Source organism: Felis catus, chromosome A1 (assembly GCF_018350175.1).
Source record: "Felis catus isolate Fca126 chromosome A1, F.catus_Fca126_mat1.0, whole genome shotgun sequence".
NCBI lineage: Eukaryota > Metazoa > Chordata > Mammalia > Carnivora > Felidae > Felis > Felis catus.
The window spans coordinates 152,848,639-152,874,131 of NC_058368.1; the positions used below are offsets into that span (position 1 = coordinate 152,848,639).

The 25,493-nt window shown below is 38.3% G+C and overlaps 1 protein-coding gene and 1 pseudogene across 9 annotated transcripts in view; one reads left to right on the forward strand and one right to left on the reverse strand.

The window, feature by feature from the left end:
• The window catches only part of ADGRV1 (adhesion G protein-coupled receptor V1), a 591,098-nt gene that overhangs the window by 215,867 nt on the left and 349,738 nt on the right, over window positions 1-25,493 (forward strand). For all 9 annotated transcript variants that reach the window (XM_045033568.1, XM_045033570.1, XM_045033575.1 and 6 more), the window contains 13 exons: window positions 357-495; window positions 670-855; window positions 1,205-1,437; window positions 4,610-4,758; window positions 6,511-6,712; window positions 7,232-7,451; window positions 9,914-10,153; window positions 11,436-11,585; window positions 12,662-13,135; window positions 15,339-15,482; window positions 18,404-18,578; window positions 20,123-20,258; window positions 22,795-23,903. In XM_045033568.1, coding sequence (XP_044889503.1) covers window positions 357-495; window positions 670-855; window positions 1,205-1,437; window positions 4,610-4,758; window positions 6,511-6,712; window positions 7,232-7,451; window positions 9,914-10,153; window positions 11,436-11,585; window positions 12,662-13,135; window positions 15,339-15,482; window positions 18,404-18,578; window positions 20,123-20,258; window positions 22,795-23,903 — 3,557 coding nt within the window. The remainder of the gene's footprint in view (window positions 1-356; window positions 496-669; window positions 856-1,204; window positions 1,438-4,609; window positions 4,759-6,510; window positions 6,713-7,231; window positions 7,452-9,913; window positions 10,154-11,435; window positions 11,586-12,661; window positions 13,136-15,338; window positions 15,483-18,403; window positions 18,579-20,122; window positions 20,259-22,794; window positions 23,904-25,493) is intronic.
• Window positions 2,497-2,968, reverse strand: LOC123379086 (annotated as a pseudogene).

A 25,493-nucleotide genomic window follows, 5' to 3' on the forward strand; every position in this document is an offset into this window, starting at 1 on the left:
GGCCTATTAAAGTAGTATGATCATAGGCAGTTTTCTTTATTACAAGTTTTCTCATGAAGAGAGGAACAGCTATCAATGAAAAAACCGAATTTGGGTTAATACTTTATCTTTTTCGTAGTTTTCCTCTAGTGTTCTTTGTATCAAGTGCTGTTTTTTAAGAGAACTGTGGTAAACTATTCATATTTTGCCCCTTGTGTATTACATGAAAAGTCTGTAAATACTTTCTTTTAAATCCCTTTAAAAGAATACAGGTTTTGTCTGTATTGTTGTTGAAAGACACAGAAAATATTTAGGAAATATATTTAGGAAAAATTACTTCAACAAAATCGTACTGATTATACCTTTGTATATTATAGCCTCATTCGTGGTTCAGCGATTTGGGGGGAGGTCACTGTGTACTGGAGGATATTCCCTCCTTCTGTGGGAGAATTTGCTGAAATATCAGGGAAACTGACATTGCGAGATGGACAGTCTGCAGCAGTTGTAATAATACAGGTATCAATCAATATTACTCGTTTCTATTATTCCCTTTGTTCTGTGTGTGTTGGGGGGGTGGGGTGGTTGGGGGTTGTTGATATCCCTGAGTTTGTTGTTGTTGTTTACGTGATAGGCATTTTTCTTTAAATGTTATAGATCCTACTGATAACGTCTCTTTCTGTCCTTCTTTAGGCTTTGAATGATGACATTCCTGAGGAGAAGAGCTTCTATGAGTTTCAGCTCACTGGGGTCAGTGAGGGGGGGATACTAAGTGAATCCCGCAGCACTGCTGGTATCACAGTGGTGGCCAGTGACTTTCCCTATGGCCGATTCTCCTTTTCACATGAGCAACTTCGAGTGTCAGAGGAAGCCAAAAGGGTAGAGTGTAAAATGCTTAAAATCTTAAATACCATTTTAGTTTCTATTTTTTTGTGAGTGATTTTTTTTGGCAAGCTTGATTAAGCTTTAATTTAAATATTAAGAGTTAATGTAGCAAGTTATAGTGTGAGTGATCTTGACAAAGTATTTCCTTGTTCATTTTCCATAGTTTTCACAAACTAATTTGCTAATATCATTATTTTAACATATAATTTATAAACTTTTATATATTTATTTACAATCTTAACATAACCCTGATAAACATAGAAAATTAGTTAGAAATGATAAAAATTAAGTATTGTCTGGTAGATAAAGCATCCAAATTAAATAAAAACTGCTTCTTGCATAGGTGAACATCACAGTCATCCGTTCAGATGGATCATTGGGTCCTGTGAGACTCTGGTATGAGACCGTGAGTGGGACAGCAGAGGCAGGCTTGGATTTTATCCCTGCGGTGGGGGAGCTGTTCTTTGAAGCAGAGGAGATGGCAAAAAGTGTGCCGATTGAAATACTTGATGATGGTCTTCCAGAAGGCCCAGAGGAATTTTCTCTAGTAATTACAAAGGTGGAACTCCTGGGAAGGTAAAGAAAATTGGGAAAAAGCAAACAAAAAAAGAGAGAGGGAGAAGAATATTTGTTGTGGGGATTAATACTGAACTTGTTCTTTTTCAGATTTATGTGACAGTGGGACAGGACATAGAAGGGAAATTATGATAAAGGATGTTAATTATACAGTGTTCTAAAGTATTATTTTTCTCCTAAAGTTGAAAGTATGTTGTTTTTCTTGTGAGAATTCACTCTGGGTAGTCAGGGAATTGAACATGGCATGGGCTTGTAATAATTTGGTAACCTCTATCTCTACACCTGTGAAAGGACTGAGTGAGAGATTTCTTTCCTTGGTATCTCTGAAGGCCGTGTTATCTTCTGTGGGGGAAGGAGGTGGTTGCTTGCCCATCAGCAGTTTCTAACTGGGGAAAAATTTGAGTCAAAGATAGTTGTTAGCGGTGCACCAGGATTTTATTGAAGATTAAGAATTAACCATACTGAGCCTGTCTCACTCCCTGATTTGGTGGGAGCAGACTTGATGAACAAGGACAGAAACTCCTTACACATGCTGTAGTAGCCCAGGGAGTATGTCTGCTCTGACAGACTACACAAAACCTGCAACTAGAATAATGTTTGCATTTATGTAAGTTTTTTAAATGTTTATTTATTTATCTTGAGAGAGAGAGATTGAATCCCAAGCAGGCTCTGCACTGTCAGCACAGCCCGGCGTGGGGCTTGAACTCACAAACCCTGAGATCATGACCTGAGCTGAAATCAAGTGAGATGCTCAGTGGACTGAGCCTCCCAGGCGCCCCTACATTTATGAGTCTCAAAGGAATTTTTCTTGTGCATGAATATGTTTTTGCATCTGTTATATGCATGCCATGCTTTAAAAGCTGTTTCCAGCTAAAATTTTTCACTGTGTGACTTAGGTAGAGTATATATCATTCCACTTGGAAAAAAATACTGTGGATATGTGTACACTTCAAGCCTTAAATTTCCCAGAAATGATTCTGTGTCTGGCAATGGTAATTAATTTTTTTTTACTGGAAAAATAACTTTATTTTCTTCAGGGGTGTGGACAGATGTCTAATATCAGAACTCAAGGAATTGCTTCCTGGTGCTAGCAGCCTTCATGACTTTGAACCTGTTGAGTGCAAGTCTGGCTCAGGGGCTGGCATGCACCCACTGTGACAATGTCACTGACCTGGACATCCCTGAAGCATGGGGAGAGGTGCACAGACAAGTTCTTAAAGCCTTTCTCAAAGTAGTTCTACTCTTGAATGTAGTGGAGGGAGGCTCAGTGGATGACAGTGGTCCTCTCCTTCTTCATCTCGGTCACCACACCAGACAGAATCTGCCCTTGGATGGAGACATTACCAGGAAAGGGGCATTTTTGTCAAATGGGTGCCTTCAGTGGCCTCCTTGGGCATCTTGAAGCCCAGACCAATGTTTTTGCAGTATCACAGGAGCGTCTCCTTGCCAGTTTATCCAAGCAGGACCCTCTTCTTACTTTGAAAGTGGTTACATGCTTTTGGTAGGCATCCTTAGTCTGAATGTCCACCATCTTCCTGGCCATCTGAAAAAAGGAAAACCGACAATGGGAATGAATTTTAGCTTACATTAAATGTGTTAAAATTTGTGCTGCTCGCTGTTTTCATTAAGTAAGTGAAATTTAGTCAAATTAACTCATTAAGTGTGGAGATAACATCTGTGTTATTGGCTAACTATGACTTGGCCTTAAAAAGCAATTCCTGCTTAAGTTTAATTCTGAGAAAACCAAGTTTTTCCTTCTAGGTGAATTTCTAGGTTTCCTTTGATTTGAAAAAGCAAAGTTGTATGATCTCATTTTGCCTAGTTGCTAGAAAATTTACTTCTTTGGGATTAAGGGAATCAGGTCATCTACAGTCCATCTCAGACAACTGTTAACATTGACTCTTATTTAATAGTTTAATCCCCAGTTTTCTAATGTTGCCTTACAAATAATCTTATTAATCAGCTTTCAACCTTTTGAAACTATGTAGCATAAAAACACCAGGCAAATAGAATTTGAGAATTGAAGAAAAGACTGAAATGGTTTTGTGACATTTTTTAGCTTCAGGAATTAAAGTGATATAAAACTCTGGAGGTCACAACTTTTCTTCATGGGGAAAAACATCAATCAAAAAAAAAAAAGGTGACTTCCTCAGCAGAAATATGTCATTAGCCAAGTGAACTACCATGTGAATTAAAGAATAGAGGCATTGATTGCAGTTGGTGTCCACAGAGATATTTTCTTATAGCTTGAAATTTCTTTAGTGGCATGACACCCTTTTTTTCCTTAAAGTAACCCTTTCAGGGATACCTGGGTGGCTCAGTTGGTCGAGTGTCCAACTTCGGCTCAGGTCATGATCTCTCAGTCTGTGAATTCGAGCCCTGTGTCGGGCTCTGTGCTAACAGCTCAGAGCCTGGAGCCTGCTTCGGATTCTGTATCTCCTTCTTTCTCTGCCCCTCCCTGCTCGTGCTCTGTCTCTCTCTCTCTCTCAAAAATGAATAAACATTAAAAAAAAGTTAAGGTCACCCTTTTCGGGGAGCCTGGGTGCCTCAGTCAGTTAAGTCTTGATTTTGGCTCAGGTCATTATCTCACGGTTTGTGGCAATGAGCCCCATATTGAGCTCTGCAGTCTCATTGGGCCCTGTGCTGATAGCACAGAGCATGCTTGAGATTCTCTCTCTTCCTCTCTCTCTGTTCCTCCCCGCGTACAAATGCACTCGCTTGTTCTGTCTCTTTTTCAAAATGTAAATAAACATAAAAAAATTTTAAAGTAACCCTTTCATCCTGACACTGTGGCTGTGGCCCAGCTGGTTTCCTGTCTCAGAGTGCACTACAGTTTCATGTACATCCTCTTCCTTGGCCCATCACTGTTGGATGAGTTTATCAATGCATTCATCACCCAGAGGTTCATTTTACAACTTTTTCCCAATTTCCCAATAGTCTTTTTCTCGTTTAATAACTTTATATTGGTTTAGGTTTCATGCAGGCAGTGATAATTGGGAGCAGCACAGAAGTCTGTTTCAGACATCATTTCAGGAAAAAGAAATATTTTAGTGTTGGGATCTTTAAAAATATAAGAACACTTAATAGGACTAAGTTATAGGAGCTAAGAGGGCATTTCAATGAACAATTATTTACTCTTTTTCTTTTATTATTTTTTTTATGACTTCGCAAGCGGGTATGATTTTACCATTCAAGAAAATGGACTTCAGATAGATCAACCTCCTGAAATAGGAAACATCTCCATTATTCGAATCATAATAATGAAAAATGATAATGTAGAGGGTGTCATTGAATTTGACCCAAGATACACTGCCTTTGAAGGTAAGTTTTCAGTAATCTTATACATTTGCCGCTTTCTTTTTTCAAAAAGGTTTTTTAAATTTATTTATTTCGAGAGAGAGAGAGAGAGATAGACAGACGATGGGAGTAGGGGAAGGGCAGAGAGAGAGAATTCCCAAGCAGGCCCCACCCTGTCAGCATAGAACCTGAGCGGGGCTCAGTCTCGTGAACCGTGAGATCCATGACCTGAGCCGAAATCAAGAATTGGATGCTTAATCGACTGAGCCACCCAGGTGCCCCTACATGTACACCTTTATATGTATTTACATATATTTATATATTTTATTTGTAAAATATATTTTGAGTTATCTTTGGGCAGTATGAACCTTACTCGTGTGTGGCAAAGCTGAATGGTAAGGAACGAGGCTTTAGAAAACCCATTGAACCTTAGGATTATTGCAATGTTTAGATTTCAGTCATCTTCATAAAGTATCTTTCTCATTTATGAAATCATTTCCTCTGTGATTAGAAATCAGTGAATATTCAGTTTCTAATAAATAATCAGATTTGAAATGACCGTTTTACTGGACTGCAGATACAATGCAGGTGGTATCTGGGCACCTACTCGTACTTTCTTGTGACAGTTCCTAACAGCAGCCACCTACTGTTGCCTGTTCTCCACCCCTCTAGAAGCAGAATGCATGATCTATGGCTGTAATCACTCCTGGGGAAAAAGGGGCTGCTTTTTTATTTTATTTAAAGGTAGAATATGAACATGCCTTTCAAAATAATCATGTTATCTTCTTGCTGCAATTAACTTTTTGACTTCATTGCCTCCATCAAATTCATTGGTTATGTACCCATTTTTAAAGCTCATCAGAAATCATTTTGCAATTGATTAATATCGACTTTATGGATATGGAAGACATCACTCTTTTGTGAACTTCAGTCTACAGTTAATAAAAGTCATGCTTCAGTTTTATACCAAGAAATAAATAAATCACTTAGAATTTTTGTGTTCAGTGATTTCTGTTTGATTTGTTGTCTTTGGAGCAATGTATATTTATAACTACAGTGTAAATTCAGCACTATTTAGCTGTAGCTAACATGAACTGTTGGCTAATGTAAATATAGCTAGTGTAAACTATTAAATGACATTTTAATTTACAGAGGTTGGCATAGCTTAAGAGGAAGTAAATTTTTGAAAAGAATTTCTAAGTTGAAATTAAACTTTGAGGATACATTTTCACATTCTCAAATATATTTCATCGGAACTCAAGAAGTAATAGAATTATATTTACATGTGGACTTCTAAAACATTCATATGATATAATTAACATTAACCACAGTTATTTATATTACATAGATTTCAACTAAATGTAGCAGCAGTCCAGAATACTTTCCTTTGAGGACACATATTTTAAGGGTTTTTCATGTTCATCTAGCATTGTCTAAGGGTTTTTCATATTCATCTAGCATTGTCTTGGAAAGCAAGCATCATTTATTTGTATGTAGCACACAGAGGAAGAATTCCTGTGCTAATGATTAAATAGGTTATTTCAATTCTAACTTACAATGCTCACTATAATTTTTAACTTATGACAAACTGCATTTCTCATAAAAAATGTCTTGAAATTTTCACTAATATTTTTTAAATGATAAATGAACTATGGAAACATTGAGGGCTTGCACAACTGTACTGTTATATTTAATTGCTATGTTTAATTTGACTGAGTCTTATAAAAGATAGTGGTTTTGTCTGGCATACCAGTTAATTACATATTCCTGCCATAGTGGAAGAGGATGTTGGAGTGATTATGATTCCAGTGGTGAGGCTGCAGGGGACTTATGGCCGTGTGACTGCTGATTTCATCTCTCGGAGTTCCTCTACAGTTCCTGCCGGTGTGGATTATATACTGCATGGCAGTTCAATCACCTTTCAGCATGGACAGAATTTAAGTTTTATAAATGTCTCCATCATTGATGATAATGAAAGGTAATACTATTTAGTAATGTTGGAAATACTTTGGGCATATGTAAAGCAGGATTTTTGTGTTCCAGTCTTTACCCATGTTTTGCACTGATAACAGGATTTTAGGTTATACATGTGCCAATTGAGAAATTCATGAGAAACTTTTATGGGGGCTGGGGTAGGGAAGAAGGGATCAGGAGACCATTAGGATTGTCTTTGTCACTTTTTGCATATAGAGGGAAACAATAAATTTTTGTTCTTTTAGATTTGAAAAGTCTAATCAGTATGTAGAAGCATCCTGCAATTCACTTCCTTAATGCATTAAGCAATTCAAAAGAGAGGAAGAACGTCTAATAACTATTGCAGGTTATGTAATATTGAAGTTGATCATTCATGCTTTTAGCTAAGCACCCTCTTCGTACCACTGGTGTATGAATGCTGTGCCTTGAATATGTATGACCAATTTGGAAAATGACTAGTTATTTGGGTTTTAGAAGCATTTTAATATGTTTAAACTCAGAATTGCTCCTTCTTGCTATGCAGTGAATTTGCAGAGCCCGTTGAAATTTTGCTCATTGGAGCGACTGGAGGAGCGGTCCTTGGGCGCCACCTAGTGAGCAGAATCACAATTGCCAAGAGTGACCCTCCGTTTGGCGTTATAAGATTTCTTAATGAAAGCAACATTTCTGTTCCTAATCCCCATTCCACAATGATTCTATCCTTGCTGCTGGAGCGGGCTGGAGGACTCTTGGGAGAGATTCAGGTAGAGTTCTTCTTCCCATGGTTTGAAAAATGATAGCTTGAGTATGGAGCTGGATTTTCTTACTATTCAAATATATCCATTTATGTATTTGCAATAATATTTATTAATTACCTAATAGGGGTAAAGTGGCTTCCAGGTCCTATAAGTCCATAAAAATGTATGAGACAAGCTGTCATCAGAATCTCTCGAGAGCAAGTTAGAAATAAAATGAAGAATTCTTATAAAACGCATTAGTTCAAGTACTTGTTGAGTGCTTTCCATGTTCCAGGTCCTCTTCTGGGCACTGAGAATACACTGGTGACCTAGACAGACCTCGCCTCTGTTCTCTTAGAGTTTTCAGAGCAATAAACAAAAAGAAAATTATGTGATAGCACTTAAGTGCTCTGCAGGGATGTAAAATTGAGAAACACAATCGTGAGTTACCTCTAGATTGACTACTCTACTACTCTAGACTCAGAGTTGTTGACTACTCTAGATTAGATGGTGACGTGATATTTAAGCTGAACACTGGATGCTGAGAGAGAGATGGTCACGTAATTGTTAGAGGGATGAGCATTTGGGGAGAAGGAATAAATGTGTATCTACAAGCCTGGCATGTTTGAGGTACGGAGAGTTCCATGTGGTAGTGGGCTTGGGTGGTCGGGGGTAGCAGCACAAGGTGGATCAGAGAAGTCGAGAGGTGTTTGATCACAGCGACCCTCCTTAGCCAGACTAAAGAGCATTCTAAGTGCAAACAGGATACCATTAGAGAGTTTGAAGTGGGGGGATGGTGTTGATGTCCCTGGATTGCCATTTTAAGTAGCTCCCTTTTGACTGTTCTAAGGAAAATGAAATGTCAAGAAGCCAGAGTAGAAGCAGGGAGGTTAGTTAGGAGGCTCTTGCCCTGTGTCGTCCAGGGTCAAGATGACAGTGGCTCAGACGGGTGGAGATGGGATGGTGAGGAGTGAATAGATATTGAGTATGTTTTGGAGAAAACACTAGATTAGTGGAGGCTGAGGGAAGGCGGAATGAAGAATAACTGCTGCAATTTCAGTTGAGCAGCTGGTTAAATTGTAGTGCTGTTTACTGAGATGCAGAAGCTTGGCAGAAAACCAAGAGTTCTGTTTTGGCCATGTTAATTGGAGATTGATACCGGACGTCCCAGTGCAGGGTCGGGCAGGCAGGGGCATGTGTAAGTATGGGTTGCGGTTGCGGGGAGGGGAGAAGCTGCTGACGTGTGGAGGCATTTGAAACTATGTGGCCTAAGGTGCGTAGATAGGGACGTGAAGGAGACAGCCTGAAGTCCCCAGCTGCCAGCAGTGAACTCTCTGAGGAAAGAGAGCCAGCCAAGAAACCTGAGATGTAGAGGCGGAGGAAAACTGGGAAGGTATGTATCATGGAGGCCACTGAAGACAGGATGCAGCATTGCCAGAAAGAGGCAGTGGTCAGCTGCATGCCCAGTGCTGCGGAAAGAGGAAAGAAGCAAAGAGAAATTCCCAATTTTCTTTCCTTGCAGATATGAAAAGTATATGAGTTTATATTATAGAAATATTTAAAAAGGCATTTAGAATATAATTTTGTTTTTTATAACAATTTAAGAAATGTTGTGTTTGTTTTACACTAGGAATTTATTTAGGTGTATTTAAAAGAAGTTACACACCCATAAGATTTTTCACATGGTTTTATTATCTTATTCAAATGGGTTTTGGTTGACAGAACCTGTGCATACAGCAAGACAGTGTTGTATTCATACTATTTAAGTTTTTATTTCTCTAAAATATATATTTAAAATACATGCTTTTATATTTTTGTTATCCTGTGGTGATGACAAATGACCAGGTATTCATATTTTTCTTTACTTACTAAGCATATACATTGTTATCCCTGAAAACTTATATCCTGTAATTAGGTAGTTTATATTTGCAAATATTAGTATTTTTATTTTTTTAATTTTTAATTAAAAAATTGTTTTTCAATGTTTAGTTTTGAAAGACAGAGAGAGACAGAGACAGAGTGTGAGCAGGGGAGGGGCAGAGAGAGAGAGGGAAATAGAATCCTAAGCAGGCTCCTGGCCCTGAATTGTCAACACAGAGCCCTGCATGGGGCTTGAACTCAAGAGCCATGAGATCATGACCAGAGCCGAAGTTGGACATGTAACTGATTGAGCCACGCAGATGCCCCTCAAATATTAGTATTTTTTAAAGACATGAGGAATTTGCTGGAGGTATCATAGAATAATTTTCATACATAGATATATTTGTTTCTAATACTACATACCCTGCAAAGTAATTCTTTGTTTAAAATTGATTATCTCTGGGGCACCTGGTTGGCTTAGTCAGTAGATTATGCCATTCTTGATCTCAGGGTTGTGAGTTTGACCTCCTCATTGAGTGTAGAGATTACTTTTTAAAATTTTTTAAAATAAAGAAATAAATAAAAAACTTGAAATTGGTCATCTCTATTAAAAACACAATACCCTTCAGGTGAACTGGGAGATATTAGGACCCAATTCTCAAGAAGCTTTACCACCACAGAACAGAGACATTGCAGACCCAGTGAGTGGATTCTTCTATTTTGGAGAGGGAGAAGGTGGTGTGAGAACCATCACTCTGACAGTCTATCCTCATGAAGATGTTGAAGTTGAAGAGATTTTCATTATTAAACTTGAACTTGTGAAAGGAGAAGCTAAATTAGACTCCAGATCTAAAGATATTACTATAACAGTAAGTCCAACTTTATTTTTCCCACAAAATTTTGGATTTAATGAATTTATCAAAAAATGCATTTTATATTTGTTGAAACTCCATGGGCTTAAGATGTATTGAAAGTCATAAAACCAGATGAAGTCAGAATAATTCCTATGGACCAGACTTTCTGGTTATTATATTAGTTCATTATATAGCTTGATTATTGGTAGTTACTTTTTAAGTGGCCTTCATGTAGTGTGATAAATACTTATTTTGCTCCCTGAGAAAATTTGGTGTTTTGGAAATATTTTTGCACTTTTAGACAGGAGCTGTTTGTTACATCATCCTAAACATTGGGTATCCTTGCTGTGAAAGTACATAAAAGTTATTAACTCAGTCACAAGGCAGATTGTTGGGAGAAAGAATGGTTATTTGTTCAATTAGCACAATGATGTGTTGCATCAACTCTGAATTTAGTGTATTTTATATGAATGAACCATTTAGTCCATTAGGGGTAGAAAGTGCTGGGGACCAAGGCTACTGTGAAAATGATCTAGAGAGATATTCTTTTTTTTTTTTTTAAGCTTAGAAAATAGTCTGGGGTCTGTATCAGTCAGACTTCTCCAGAAAAACAGAGAGAAAGATTGACTAAAAAAAAAATGGCTCACACGTTTGTGAAGGTTGACAAGTCCAAAGTCCATAGAGCAGGCTGGTAGGAAGGTTAGGAAAGACTTGCAGTCGTGATCTTGAGTTTGAATTTTGTGGGACAGGTTGGCAGAATGGAAACTCAAGCCGGATTCCTAAATTGCAGTGTTGAGGCAGAATTCCTTTTCTTCTGGGAAGCTCTAGTGTTTGCTCTAAAGGCCTTCAGATGATTGGATGAGGCCCACACACAATATCAAGGGTAATCTCTTTCACTCAAGTCAACCAATTGTAAATATTAATCACGTCTATAAAATACTTTCACAACAAAATCTAGGCTAGTGTTTGACTGAACAATTAGGCCTGGTAAAGTGAAGCAAACATGAGGCAAATCAAATCAAATTCAGGCATTGAAGTACTATCCTTCTGAGACTCTACAAATTACAGTTTTCCAGACACTCTCATTACCCTTGGGAATAAGAACCTACTTGTTTTAGATAACAATCAGTGTACTGAAGAAGCTTTTGAAAAATCAGGTAGCTAGGCAGATTATATTCAAGACTTATTTCTGTGTTTCTTTCGTTTCTTCAGCTTATCTGCATGTTGATATGTTAGGTACTGTAATTTCATCTGTAGTTGTTATATTATTCATTCTGCTATCTTTTTCTGTTTTTAGATACAGAAGTTTGGTGATCCAAATGGGGTTGTTCAGTTTGCTCCTGAGTCTTTATCTGAGAAGACCTATTCAGAGCCGTCGGCTCTGGAAGGGCCCCTGATCATTACTTTCTTTGTCAAAAGAGTCAAGGGCATTTTTGGAGAAATTATGGTACTATTTTTCATTTGATTTTTAAATAGTGTGACAATTTGCCTAACAAACGTGATTGTGAAGAACAGAGAAACTGTATGTTAGGTAAAAATTTTAGAAGTAACATGAGTTTCAGAGAAGCCGAGAAGGTTCATTTCAGCACCTTTGAGTTCTCCAGCCAACATCAACCTCTAGCTGTTTCTCTAAACCCAGCTATACTTTGATTGAAAAGATCTTTCTCACACTTAGTCATGAAGGTTGTGACTGAATTATTTTGTATTTTCTTATTTGCTCTGATGTTTAACTTTTCCTACTTAAGTCCCTCAATGAGTTTTGTAAATTGCTTAATCTATTCTTTAGAGCTTTATTTCTCAGTATAATTTTCTCATTTACCAACTGATTTTTAAGAGGTTGCATTTGCATGTATATTGACATAGACTGTTTGGGGATGCTCTTGTAAATCATCGGGATGTTTGTCTAACAGATCAAGGTTGTTTGTTTGCTAGCAGAACATACTTTGCAGTTTCTTTATGAACTTAACTCTTTTCACATATTGGAGATTAACTGGTACTTCCTCAGTGGAAACTTTATGGTTAGGGGTACAAAAATTCTTGGAAAAGAATTTTTAATTCTTGAAATCTTGTAGATATTCCCTTTTTGTTAAAAGTGAACCCAAACAAATTCCAGTATGAAGCATCAGATTCTCTACTCGCTTTTTATCTTCAAGTATTGTCTGTGATTCAAATGCCTATCAAATACATATTCAGAACTCTAGAATGTATTTATGGAACTGCCATTCCAAAGTTAACTTTGCTTTGCTTTATCTCTTCAAATCATGTTGTTATTTTAGAAGTGAAATGAGATTTTGTAATCTTGTCCTGCAAATTGCATACAATAGTCTGAAAGAGTTCATATACTTTCATGATGCTAATGTCATTCTGCCATACTTTCTAAACTGACTCTTTGGAGAGTCTGGCTTTGACTATGACGCTGCACAATTCAGAGTTAGTTTTTGTATATTATGGGGGAAATATAAAGGCTTTTGATTCAATATACTGAATTATGTGACTTTGTTGGATTATTTCCTTTTATTTTAGGTTTACTGGGAAATAAGCAGTGTGTTTGACATTACTGGAGACTTTCTTTCTACAAAAGGATTTTTCACTATTGCTGATGGAGAGAGTGAAGTGAGATTTGATGTTCATCTGCTGCCAGATGATATACCTGAGATTGAAGAAGATTATGTGATCCGGCTTGTTTCTGTAGAGGGAGGAGCAGAACTGGATCCAGAGAAATGCATCACCCAGTTCTCTGTTTCTGCAAATGATGACCCGCATGGAGTATTTGCTCTGTATTCAGATTACCAGTCAATCCTTGTAGGGCAAAACCTTAGTAGATTCATCCAAATTAACATAACCCGGCTTGCTGGAACATTTGGAGACGTGGCTGTTGGGTTTCGGATCTCTTCTGACCAAAAGGAGCAGCTAGTTGTTAGTGAACATTCAGAGAGGCAGCTGGTGGTCAAAGACGGCGCCAGATATAAAGTGGACCTGGTGCCAGTGAGGAGTCAGGTTTGTAGCATTTCTTCAGTTTCCTGACCGTTTCAAGGAGAGGCCTGGCTTATCTCGTTTTCAGCTTAAAATCTTACTGAGATATTTAAATATAACCATAAAAAAATGACATAGAAATGCATAATAATTATTGAATGAGACATGTGCAGTTTATAAATGCATTTAGTATATTCCCATTTGGTAATAACGTATTTTTGTTTAAATGCAGCTGACACTTAACACAGTACTTATTTCTAACATTCCTGTAGTTCTTTGGGAAATTGACTCGATGCCCTGACCCTGTTGTATTAATTTCTAGCTTCCATTTCCTGTTTCTGAAAATTTTCCAGACTGGAATAAAGACTGCAAAGCTGGGGAAGTGGGAGATGGATGAACTTGACCAGAATATGATTGTATTAAGTCTCACTGACAAATTAGAAGAGTTTTTTTAAAAAAATACAGTGTGCCTAAATTATGTAACAAAACATTTTCTTATACCTATCTATGTAATATCACCTTGTGAATGCATTCAAGTTTTAATTTCTGTTAATGAGCACCAGGGGACATTCCTTTAGCTTTTCTAGGAGTAGCTTCATATTGTTTTATAGTGAGATTTCATTTGACAGTAAGACCTGCCACAGTGAAGATTTGATATTCTGTTATTTTACTAAGCCATATGGATAGTACAAAACTATTCTCAGACTATGTGTAGGAAATCCAAAATAAGTGATATATATTACAGGGACTAAAAGCCTTGATCTGCCTAACTCCTAGATTGTCTCTTGTAGTGCATGGTACCTGGAACATTTTGAAGGATGTTAGTCTTCTTTTCCTTTCACTTGAAAAGATGAATGGTATACAGTTGACCCTTGAGCAACATGAGTTGAGCTGTGCGGGTTCACTTACAGGTGGATGTGTTTCAGCAAATATAGTACAGCACTGTAAATGTATTTTCCCTTATGATTTTCTTAAGAACATTTTCTTCTCTCCAGCTTGCTTTATTGCAAGAATACAGTAGTAATATGTGAAAACTTATCAAATATGTGTTAATTGACTGTTCATGTTATCAGTAAGGCTTCTAGTCAACAGTAGGCCATCAGTAGTTAAGTTTTGGAGAATCAAAAGTTATGTGCATATTTTCTTCTTCTAACTAATATCCCAGTCTTCAAAGAGCAATGCATTATATCTAGAGCATAAGGGAAAAAGGAGACCACTGAAAAAATCTTAACCCTCGATTTATGCACATGCCCCACCTTAACGGCCCAGCCAGTGAACTGTGTGGAAGAAGGGTGCACCCCTAGAAGAGAGGTGGGAGGCACATGCTTGAAGTGAGGACACTGATTTATTTCTGTTGCCTTAGCACTTGATCTATGAGTCATATTCAGTGAGTGTCACTTTGAAAAAATGAAGATTGATTGCATGATTGAAGCATCTGTTATCCTCATGTTACATAACATTTGAAACTACTAGGGTACATATTTTGCACATTTGGAGGACTGTGGTGTATGTTTAACTACATTATATTTAAAAGAAGAACAGACTCCACAAAAATGGTTATTTTTTCATTCAATAAAGATGTACAGAGTTTTTAGTAATAGTCCAGATTATGAGATGACTTGGAGGCTTATCCATTATCAACAGCCATGTTTCTGTGGGAAAATGCTTTGTAAATTTAAAAAAATCCATTTTAGAGTAACATTAATTTTTAAATTCAGAATTTCCCTTTTTTAGTTAGATTTGAAAACTTTAAAACTTTGTAATCTAATACATTTTATTAGTAATTTTTATTTATCCAAAATATTTGGATGATCAGTACACCTACATCATTATCCGTTTTGAGTAAATCTCATTAGCATAGTAATTATCACTCGATGGAGAAGAAGAAAGTGAGTTTTAGATGCTGACTGTTCACCAGTGCGCTCTTTTATTCCTGTGGTACATGATTCCATTACTAATGTGACTTCTGTGATTGTTATCATTCTTGAGGCATTTGGACACACATGGAAGATTTGCAAATTTGTGTTTTTACACTCGATCACTCTTCACCCCATAGTCTTTGTACTTGTGATTTGTTTTATGACCTGAGGGAAAAGACATATATTGATGAAACTGTATGAAAGGACCGTGAGATGTTGTGCTAATGACTCCTGTCAAATGTCAGTATTTTTCTCTGAAAATTATTTTTTATACTACTAAAGAAGTCATTGATACTGATTGTTTATAGGTCTTCTTATCCCTGGGCTCTAATTTCACCTTGCAACTGCTGACTGTGATGCTTGTCAGTGGGCGTTTCTACGGCATGCCAAAAATTCTCCAGGAAGCAAAATCTACTGTCCTTCCTGTCCCTGAGAAAGCCGCCAATTCTCAGGTAATGGGTCCAGGGTGTGTAACCGTCGTAGAACCACTAGAGGGCAGCTTTCACAGGAAGGATTAAAAAGATTCTTAGACATAAAATTGCTCAAGATTCATTATTTCCTTAAATCAGTATCAAAGTAGATGCATTGATTATAGATGCATTTTATGAAAGTAATTTTCCAATTTTTGACATTTTCCTTTTTGGAGATTTAGAAAGTTGGTGTCTCATAGAACGTGAATATAAGGATTTTGAAAATAACCGTCACCTAGAATAAAAATTTCCAGGTTTTTGTTGTTGTTGTTAGTGAATATTTCATGTTGAGATATTTTATGCTAAATAATTAAAATTAGAACAAAACATCAGTTAATATTTCAGACTTCTTCATTTACTCATTGTGAATATTTTTCTTTCATTTTGAGAGCCCTTTTTATTGTGCCATGTTTGTGCTGATGGAGACAAATCGTGATAGGATCCTGTGACTTGGTTGTCCCTGCATATCTGAATCTTCTACAGGAGTTCAGTGTGGGAAAGAGTGTTTCCTAATCACTTCGTAAATTCACAGGAGAACAAAGAATAACTTGAGGGCTTTAATTCCTATGTAGGCAGATTCTGTCAGTATACGAGCAAGGCAGGGGCTGTTGTCTCTGGCTCATGGTAATGTGTGTATTTCTTAGACGACGGTGAGATAACATTGCATCTTTTTCCTTCAGATGGGAGCTCCTTCAGCTTTGATTGATTAAGGCGGGCCTAGACCAATGTGTAGACATGTAGTCTCTGCAGCTGATAGAGCTGGCCAGAAGCTTGTGTAACAGGGTCTCTGACCATTAAGCAGATCCTCTTCAGAAACTCCCTCCTGGGCTGCAGGGATGGATTTGCTTATCCCCTAGGTGGAATCCATCAGCATTAAAATATAACTGAGAAGAATAGTTTTCTTTCTTCTGCACCTCATCTGTTCAAGAGGGAATGGAGGACTATAACTTAATAAATAATACTTTGAAGTTTTGTTGTCTTCTTGTTACTCACAGGTCGTTATAAAAAAAGATTGCTTTCAACATGAACCATTTATTTGGCATAGCAAAATATTTCCTACTCCTTGTCCATGCACATGGTTGTGACATGTATCACCTCAAAGGGCAAGATTGGGGCCTCCTGTCCTTGATGTATCCTCTGTACTCCTTACCAGTGTTTGTATGTGGTGTGTGTGTGTGTGTGTGTGTGTGTGTGTGTGTGTGTGTGTGTGTTGTGGCTAGAAGACTTTTTTTTTTTAATTGTTTATTTTTGAGAGGGAAAGAGACAGAGTGTGAGTAGGGGAGGGGCAGAGAGAGAGGGAGACACAGAATCTGAAGCAGGCTCCAGGCTCTGAGCTGTCAGCACAAAGCCTGACGTGGGGCTCAAACTCACAAACTGAGATCATGACCTGAGCTGAAGTCGGACACTTAACTGACTGAGCCACCCAGGTGCCCCATGTGACTAGAACACTTTCAAACAGCCACTAGCCATGGAGCAGGTATGATCTTAAATATGTCAAAGCTTTTGACATTTGCTGAACAGAAACCTCACTATAATAGAGAATCTAGGCTGGTGTAAAATGAAAATTTTGTTTTTGTTTTTTCCTTTTTCTTTTCTGTAGCTCCAGAGGCTCTTCTGTGGTACCTTCTTACACTTTTCTGCTACTTTCCTTTCCGATTTAAAATGGGGAAAATGAGGGGTTCCTGGGTGGCTCAGTCAGTTAAGTGTCCGACTTCAGGTCAGGTCATGATCCCACAGCTTGTGTGTTCAAGCCCTACATCACGCTTTGTGCTGACAGCTCAAAGACTGGCACCTACTTTGGATTCTGTGTCTCCCTCTCTCTCTGCCCCTCCCCTGCTTGCTCTTTGTCTCTCTCTCTCTTGATCTCAAAAATAAATAAATATAAAAAAAAAGAAGTCTGGAATATTGAAGAAAAATAAAATGGGGCAAATGAGTCTTAATATAGAACTGTCAATCATATGGTATCCCAATTTATTGGTATTGGGCCCAAAAGAGGTAAACTGAGTTATCCAAATCACAGTGTGAAGCCAGGAATCTGGTTTTATTTTTACTTATTGGCCAGAACTTATTTCATCTATAAATCATTTTTAAGTCCCAGAGTTCCCTGAAAAGGTTACCCTTAAAACAAGATCTTACTTGATATGGATGAAAAAGATGATTATTTAAAAAAAAATCTTTGGAGGTTTCTGGTCCTCAAAAAAATACTAAATTGAGTCAAAGAGCTGGAAAGAATCTTAATAGAAAATCTAGTGTATGGTGCTCATTTTAAAAATGAAGAATTTATTGTTATATCTTGGAAAGAAGTCAGATTTCAGTTCTAGATAAACCAGATTCTATAAAAACCCATGAACAAATCATTAAAATTTTTAATCTTTTGCTTTCATTTTTAACAAATTACATTTGTCTTTTTTGGGTCTTGTAAATTCAGAGGATTATATTTTGATTAAAAAAAAGGTATAAACTATCATTGGAGTTACAAAATTGAATAAATTTCCAAATCTCAGATGTCATTTCTTTTTATTTATTTTATTTTATTTTATTTTTTTAATGTTTATTTATTTTTGAGACAGAGAGAGACAGAGCATGCACGAGGGAGGGTCAGAGAGAGAGGGAGACAGAATCGGAAGCAGGCTCCAGGCTCTGAGCTGTCAGCACAGAGCCCGATGCGGGGCTCGAACTCACGGACTGTGAGATCATGACCTGAGCCGAAGTCAGCCGCTTAACCGACTGAGCCACCCAGGTGCCCCTCAGATGTCATTTCTTAAGCATTACTCTTGAATTGAATATTTTCAAAACAAGAAAATAGATTGTATAAATAAAGAGAAAGTTGACTTATAACCCACTGTTTAGAAAACAGGAATGTTTAGAAAGAAATAAAATATTCTAAGCATGTTTTTTCTCAGGTTGGATTTGAATCTACTGCTTTTCCACTCACGGACGTCACTGCGGGAACAAGCCACATTGTGATTTCTAGGAGAGGCACATATGGCTCTCTCGTGGTTGCCTGGGTGGCTGGATATGCTCCTGGGTTAGAAATCCCAGAATTCATTGTTGTTGGCAATATGACCCCAAAATTAGGTGAGTTGTAGCTTTTCTAAGATCTGCCCTATAAGACATGGAGATGTGTAATTGGCCACTCATTTTCTTGGACTGTCGTTACTCTGGATAATGAACTGTGTTTTGTTTTTGTTTTTTGCTTCTTAATGTTTATGTTTTAAAGAGAGAGAGCAAGCTGGGGAGGGGCAGAGAGGGCGGGTGGGGGGGGGGGAGGGCAGAGGATCCAAAGCAGGCTCCATGCTTGCAGCAGAGACCCTGATGTGGAGCTCAAACTCATGAACCACGAGATCATGACCTGAGCCACCCAGGCACCCCTTGTTTTTTTTTTTTTTAATGTTTATTTATCGATTTTGAGACAGAAAGCAAGCAGAGGAGGGGCAGAGAGGGAGAGAGAGAATCCCAAGCAGGCTCTGTGCTATCAGTGTGGAGCCTGACCTGGCTCCACCACACAAACCACGAGATCGTGACCTGAGCTGAAACCAAGAGTTGGACACTCAACTGACTGAGCCACCCAAGCGCCCTGAACCATTTTTCTTTTCTTTTTCTTTTTCTTTTTTTAAGTTTATTCATTTATTTTGAGAGAGAGAGACAGTGTGGGTAGGGAAGTGGCAGAGAGAGAGAGAGAGAGAGAGAGAGAGAGAGAGACTCTCCCATTCAGGCACTGCACTGTCAGTGGGGTTCAAACTCACAAACCCTGAGATAATTAATGACCTGTGCTGAAGTCGGATGCTTAACTGACTGAGCCTCCCAGGTGCCCCACCATTTGTTTTCTAATACACTGCTTTCATATTTGAGTGATCAGAGTTGGTAAAAATGAGAAACTTTATTCAATCAAAATAAAAACTTTATACCTCACCTGGAAATAGTGGTCACTAAGCAGATGATTCTGTCGATATATTAGTTTATTAAAAGTAGTTCTAAAAACTTAATGTGCCTGTATAATATTAAAAAAAGGTAGAACTTTGTATTCATTTGTGTGTTCACCTGAATATTTCTCACAATAGAGTGGCTGTTGCTTCATTTTCTTTCTTTCTTTCTTTTTTAATTATACCGTTAGCGGGGCGCCTGGGTGGCGCAGTCGGTTAAGCGTCCGACTTCAGCCAGGTCACGATCTCGCGGTCCGTGAGTCCGAGCCCTGCGTCAGGCTCTGGGCTGATGGCTTGGAGCCTGCAGCCTGTTTCCGATTCTGGATTCTGTGTCTCCCTCTCTCTCTGCCCCTCCCCCGTTCATGCTCTGTCTCTCTCTGTCCCAAAAATAAATAAAAACGTTGGAAAAAAAAATTAAAAAAAAAATTATACCGTTAGCTCTGTGAGGGTCCCTGAGACCTAAATGTTAGATGATGTGACCTCTACCATGCGGAACAGACAGGGATTGAAGGCAGAACTTGTGGCGTAATGACCTTTCTCTAAGTTTACTTCCCCTTCTGCCTTTTTGAATGTTTTAACCTTTTGTAGACTGTCACAGAATTTTGGAAAAGACAGTATTTTACTGCATTTTTAAGAGTTGTATCCCAGTGTAAGAACTCATAAATAATACCCTGATTCTCTTGTCCTCTTCCCTTCCAGGGAGCCTTTCATTTTCTCATGGAGAACAAAGTAAAGGAGTCTTGCTGTGGACATTTCCCAGTCCTGGTCGTCCAGAGGCCTTTGTTATTCACCTCTCTGGGGTGCAGAGCAGTGCCCCTGGTGGGGCTCAACTTCGGTAAGATCCTCAACCAGCAAAACAAAGGGAATTTTCTTTTTTTTTTTTTAATTTTTTTTTTCAACATTTATTTATTTTTGGGACAGAGAGAGAGCATGAACGGGGGAGGGGCAGAGAGAGAGGGAGACACAGAACCGGAAACAGGCTCCAGGCTCTGAGTCATCAGCCCAGAGCCCGACGCGGGGCTCGAACTCACTGACTGCGAGATCGTGACCTGGCTGAAGTCGGACGCTTAACCGACTGCGCCACCCAGGCGCCCCACAAAGGGAATTTTCAACCCAATTCTCAACCAATAAAATCTCTGAGGAATAGTGTGGAATTTAGCAGTTGAAACAGAAGAAGACACAGGATCACTTTCCTTGAAGCAGATGTGAGAACAGTTTTAGTGTAGAGCAACACATGGCCTGCATGCCAAAGATGCCACAGAGGGAGGCTGACTTTCCTAGAGTCACCGCCCTCCGCTTGCTTTGAAGAGAGTTCTTCCTGTCCTCTTCCTCCATAGTGTTGGCCTGGGTAATGCCTCCAGCAAAAACCGTGATGGCAAACCATCTGTTATTAAAGGAGGCTGTCTCCTGAGAATTTGCCAGAAAATACCTAATTTTCCCAAGGGATTAAGAATAAGAATAGGCATAGCAGGGTTATAATGTGACTTGTACTGGTGGCTCTTTTGAGTTTAATTTAAATCAGTACATTTGCAGATAAATATGTCCCAGTCAAAAGCAATTTACTTGTCTCATACCTGCGATGGGGTTGATCAGAATAGCAGAGGGCCGACCTTTAAGGTAGACTCATGGATTTAGTCCTGGCCCTGCCACTTATTTGCTGTGTGACTTTGCGAAAGTTACTTGATCTTTCTTCTCTTCACTTTACTTACTAGGAAGGTGGTGGAAAGGTGTGGGCAAAACCAGCGTGTGTTCAAGTATGTTTGTATGCATGTTTAGATTTAAGAGATCTTGGTTGGCACACTCAAATATTTAAAAAGTATCTTAAAATGTTTTTTAAATATTTAAAAAATGTTTGGCCACAGAATGTAATGCTGGGTAAGAAATTTAAATGCTTTTAACAATAACAATAGTTAACAGTTTTATAATGCTTATGATAGGTCAGGCATTGTTTTGAGACACATATTTCAGGGCGCCTGGGTGGCTCAGTCAGTTAAGCGTCCAACTTCAGCTCAGGTCATGATCTCAACAGTTCGTGGGTTCAAGCCCTGCTTTAGGCTCAGTGCTGGCAGCTCAGAGCCTGGAGCCTGCTTCAGATTCTGTGTCTCCCTCTCTCTTGGCCCTTCCCCCACTCACACTCTATTTCTTTCTCTCTCAAAAATAAACATTAAAAAAAGATATATTTTATAATTTGTATATATGGTGTTATATATGTCTTAATTATATTTTATATGTATACATGTATGTTTGCTATGACTTTACAACAGCCATATGACATGGATACTATTATTAGTCCCATTAGATGAAGAAAGAACTCATAGATATGTAATGTACCCCCCATCACACAGCTTATAAGGTTGGGACCATAATTTGAACCCAGGCTGCCTGTCTACTTTCTGAGCTCTTAACCGCTATGCTATGTGTTGAGAGATAGGTGCTTGACACTAGAGAGTGATGGGCTCTGGGGTGTCCTCCCTAAAGGATTAAAAAAACTGATTAAACAACAGGTAAAAAAAAAAACTGTTAGCTAAAGAAATTATGTCTGTGGTCTAAATTCTCTTGATGGGCCACCTGTGTTACCTCTGGCATAACCGTTAATTCACAACACAACTCCATAAGAAAAAGCTAAAGATAAATCACTCATTTATGGATGTTTCTTCAAAGTCACATGAAAAATTTTAGCAAAAACTGTGTGAGAGAATAGTCCCATTACTGGCCAGCTGGAAGAAGCAAGGATTTTGCATTTAATAGGGATAACCATTTCTATTTGGTAGATAAGAAATCTGGCTGACATCCAGAGCATCCTGAGTTTTTGGCTCCCTGTGTACTTATCATAAGAGAGAGCCTCCTGTTTCAAATTCTTCAGAGAACTGCTCTGGGATAAACTAGATATACAGGCCAGAGACCTGTATGTTCTTCACTGGGCTAATAAAACTTGTCAGGGCTTGTCACCCATGATCACAGCTTCTCTTCTTACATTTCTTGTGTTCTGGTGTATTCACTAATGCGTAAATAGGGTTTTATGGAATTTGAAAGGGCATGCCGTTTTTAAGGTGCCTCTCATGAGGGGCACCTCAGTGGCTCAGTAGGTTGGGTGTCCAACTCTTGATTTTAGCTCAGGTAATGATCTGGTTTGTGAGATTGAGCCCTGTATCAGGCTCTGCACTGACAACGTGGAGCCTGCTTGGAATTCTCTCTCCCTCTCTCTCTGTCCCTCCCCAATGCACACATGCATGTGCACATGCACTCTCCCTCTCAAAATACATAAATAAACTTAAGATGCCCTCATGAGAAGCACCTTAAATATTTGAAAAATGAATCTCTACAATAGTATTCCTTTTTTTCATCTGTTCTTTCATGTTGTTTTTTTCCAGATCAGGGTTCACCTTTGCTGAAATTGAACCAATGGGAGTCTTTCAATTTTCCCCTAGTTCAAGAAATGTCATCGTGTCAGAGGATACACAGATGATTAGATTATATGTCCAAAGACTCTTTGGGTTCCACGGCGATCTTATTAAAGTTTCTTATCAGACAACTGCAGGCAGTGCAAAGCCCATGGAAGACTTTGAGCCTGTTCAGAATGGGGAACTACTTTTTGAAAAATTCCAACCTGAGGTCAATATTGAAATAATCATTATTAACAATCAGCTTCCTGAGGAAGAAGAAATGTTTTACATTAATCTTACTTCAGTAGAAATGAAAGGATTACAAAAGTTTGATGCTGATTGGAGACCACGCCTGAATCTAGATTTCAGTGTGGCATTGATCTCAATATTGGATAATGATGACCCAGCGGGAATGGGTGTTTCTTTCCCTGAGACAACTGTGGCCATAGCAGTTGACACAGCTCTCATTCCTGTAGAAACTGACTTCTCAAGCACATACCCTGACACAACCACGATAAATGCTGTTCCACAGCCCTCTGAAATGGTTGCCATTGTTCCTGAGGCAACTGGTGTATCCGCCATCCCTGAGAAACTTGTCACTGTCCCTGATACATCTACCTTGCCTGGGAAGCCCGAGGTGTCCACTGTCACTGCAAATGTTTCCATCCATGGAACATTTAGTCTTGGGCCACCTGTTGTTTATGTTGAAGAAGAGGTGAAAAATGGTACATCTAATGCTGTAGAAGTTTTGATCCGAAGAACTGGTGGGTCTACTGGCAACGTCAGCATAACAGTTAAAACTTTTGGTGAAAGATCTTCTCAGAAGGAACCAAATGCGTTGCCCTTTCATGATATCTATGGAATTTCCAACCTAACGTGGGCAACTGAAGAAGAAGATTTTGAAGAACAAACTGTTACCCTTACATTTGTAGATGGAGAAAGAGAACATAAAGTATTGGTTCAAATTTTGGATGATGATGAGCCCGAGGGGCAAGAATTCTTCTATGTGTTTCTCACAGACCCTCAAGGAGGAGCACAGATTGTGAAGGGGAAGGATGATGGTGGATTTGCAGCCTTTGCCATGGTCATTATTACAGGTATAATGGAGATAAAAATGTACTTTTGTGGTAAAAAATTTGTAATAATATTACTGTCTTAAATTTAATTTGAGAGGGTGACTTACTTGAATTGCTCATAGTTATTCATTAAACCATTGTTTTCTTGTGGCAGGAACCCATAACATGAACTCATGATATTATTCTGGGGCGCCAAGCTCGAATTTAATTGTACTGTAAATGTCACTTAGCTCAGATCTAGTTAAACAATCTATAAATTTATACTTTCACAGTATTAGGAGGACCATAAAAATGCTTAAGACCATGTTGTTCCGCTGGAAAATATTTAATTTAATTATCCAAACACATGATTGCATATCCTTTTGTGAAACCTCATTCTGCATTTCTGAACCACTTTCAATAATCCATCCCTAAATCTAAGTCTCAATGCTAGGAAATTCTTTATGTTGGGAAATAGATGAAAACTCTTTTATTTTGTTCTCCTTTTGAACCATTGCAGTTTTTATAACTTCTTTACTATTGGGTATATAAATTACAATAGATTAAAAATTTACTGATTTTTTAAGAGTTTCTTGTGCATCTTATAAAATGTTTCAGTGATAATTGGTAGTTTCCTCTGAAATCATACTGTGTTTCTTAAAGTTGTTTAGCTCAGCTTGTCAGTATCTTACCCTAATTAGAGTATTGACGAGGCCATCTTATGATTCTTACCTACTCTGCTCTTTTTTATAAACATTTATGAATTTTACGCAGTGCTTCAGAGTTTCAGATGACACTATGATAAAATAGTGTAGTGGAAAGGAAACTAAATGTCATGGCTCCTATATTTATGGACCACATCAACCATTAATTGGGAGACTTGATGAAATCATTTAGTGTCTACTCTTTATGTTTCTATTTTATAAACGGAAAATTTTAGAATAAACATCTTTATTACCCTTTTAGGATTTGATGCCTCCTAGAATTTTTATTTTAGCCATTCAGTAGTAATTAAATCATAATTTTGCAATTGTATAACTTCCTTTTATACCCAGCCAGAATTGTCATTTATTCCTCTTCCTCTAGTTTATTGAGTATTGTAAGTTGTAATTCTTTTCACCAAGTTATTTACTGATTTTGATTCAGTTTAGGTTAATGCATCTATATTTTTCTATCAAAATTATTTTGACAGTATCCTCCTCCCCCATGCTATAGGATAGATATTTAATTACAGTTATTTGACTATGACGAGGGATCCATCAAAATACTTAGCAGCTAGTGTGGCAGAGGCCCAGACCAGTCAAAATGGTTGCCAGAGGCTCCTTGATATCCTAAGCATTTCCCCAGTAGTTACTGGATTGTGGAGACATCTTGTGGCCCTGGTTACAGGGTCAGGAGAGGGTGCTTCGGGTGCTCAGAAAAGCAGCTGTGTACACGTGGAATGGAGGTGCTCCTCACTCAGTATGGCGTACCAATACCAGTGCATAGCTGTGTGGCATGCCAACACCATACTGATGTGACATACCAGTGCCTACCCATATACCAGCCCTGAGCCTAACTCACCAGGCAAACAGTCACTCAGCTGAGCCTTGATGAGGTTCTCTAATGTTTATTCCCTACATAGGGTACACT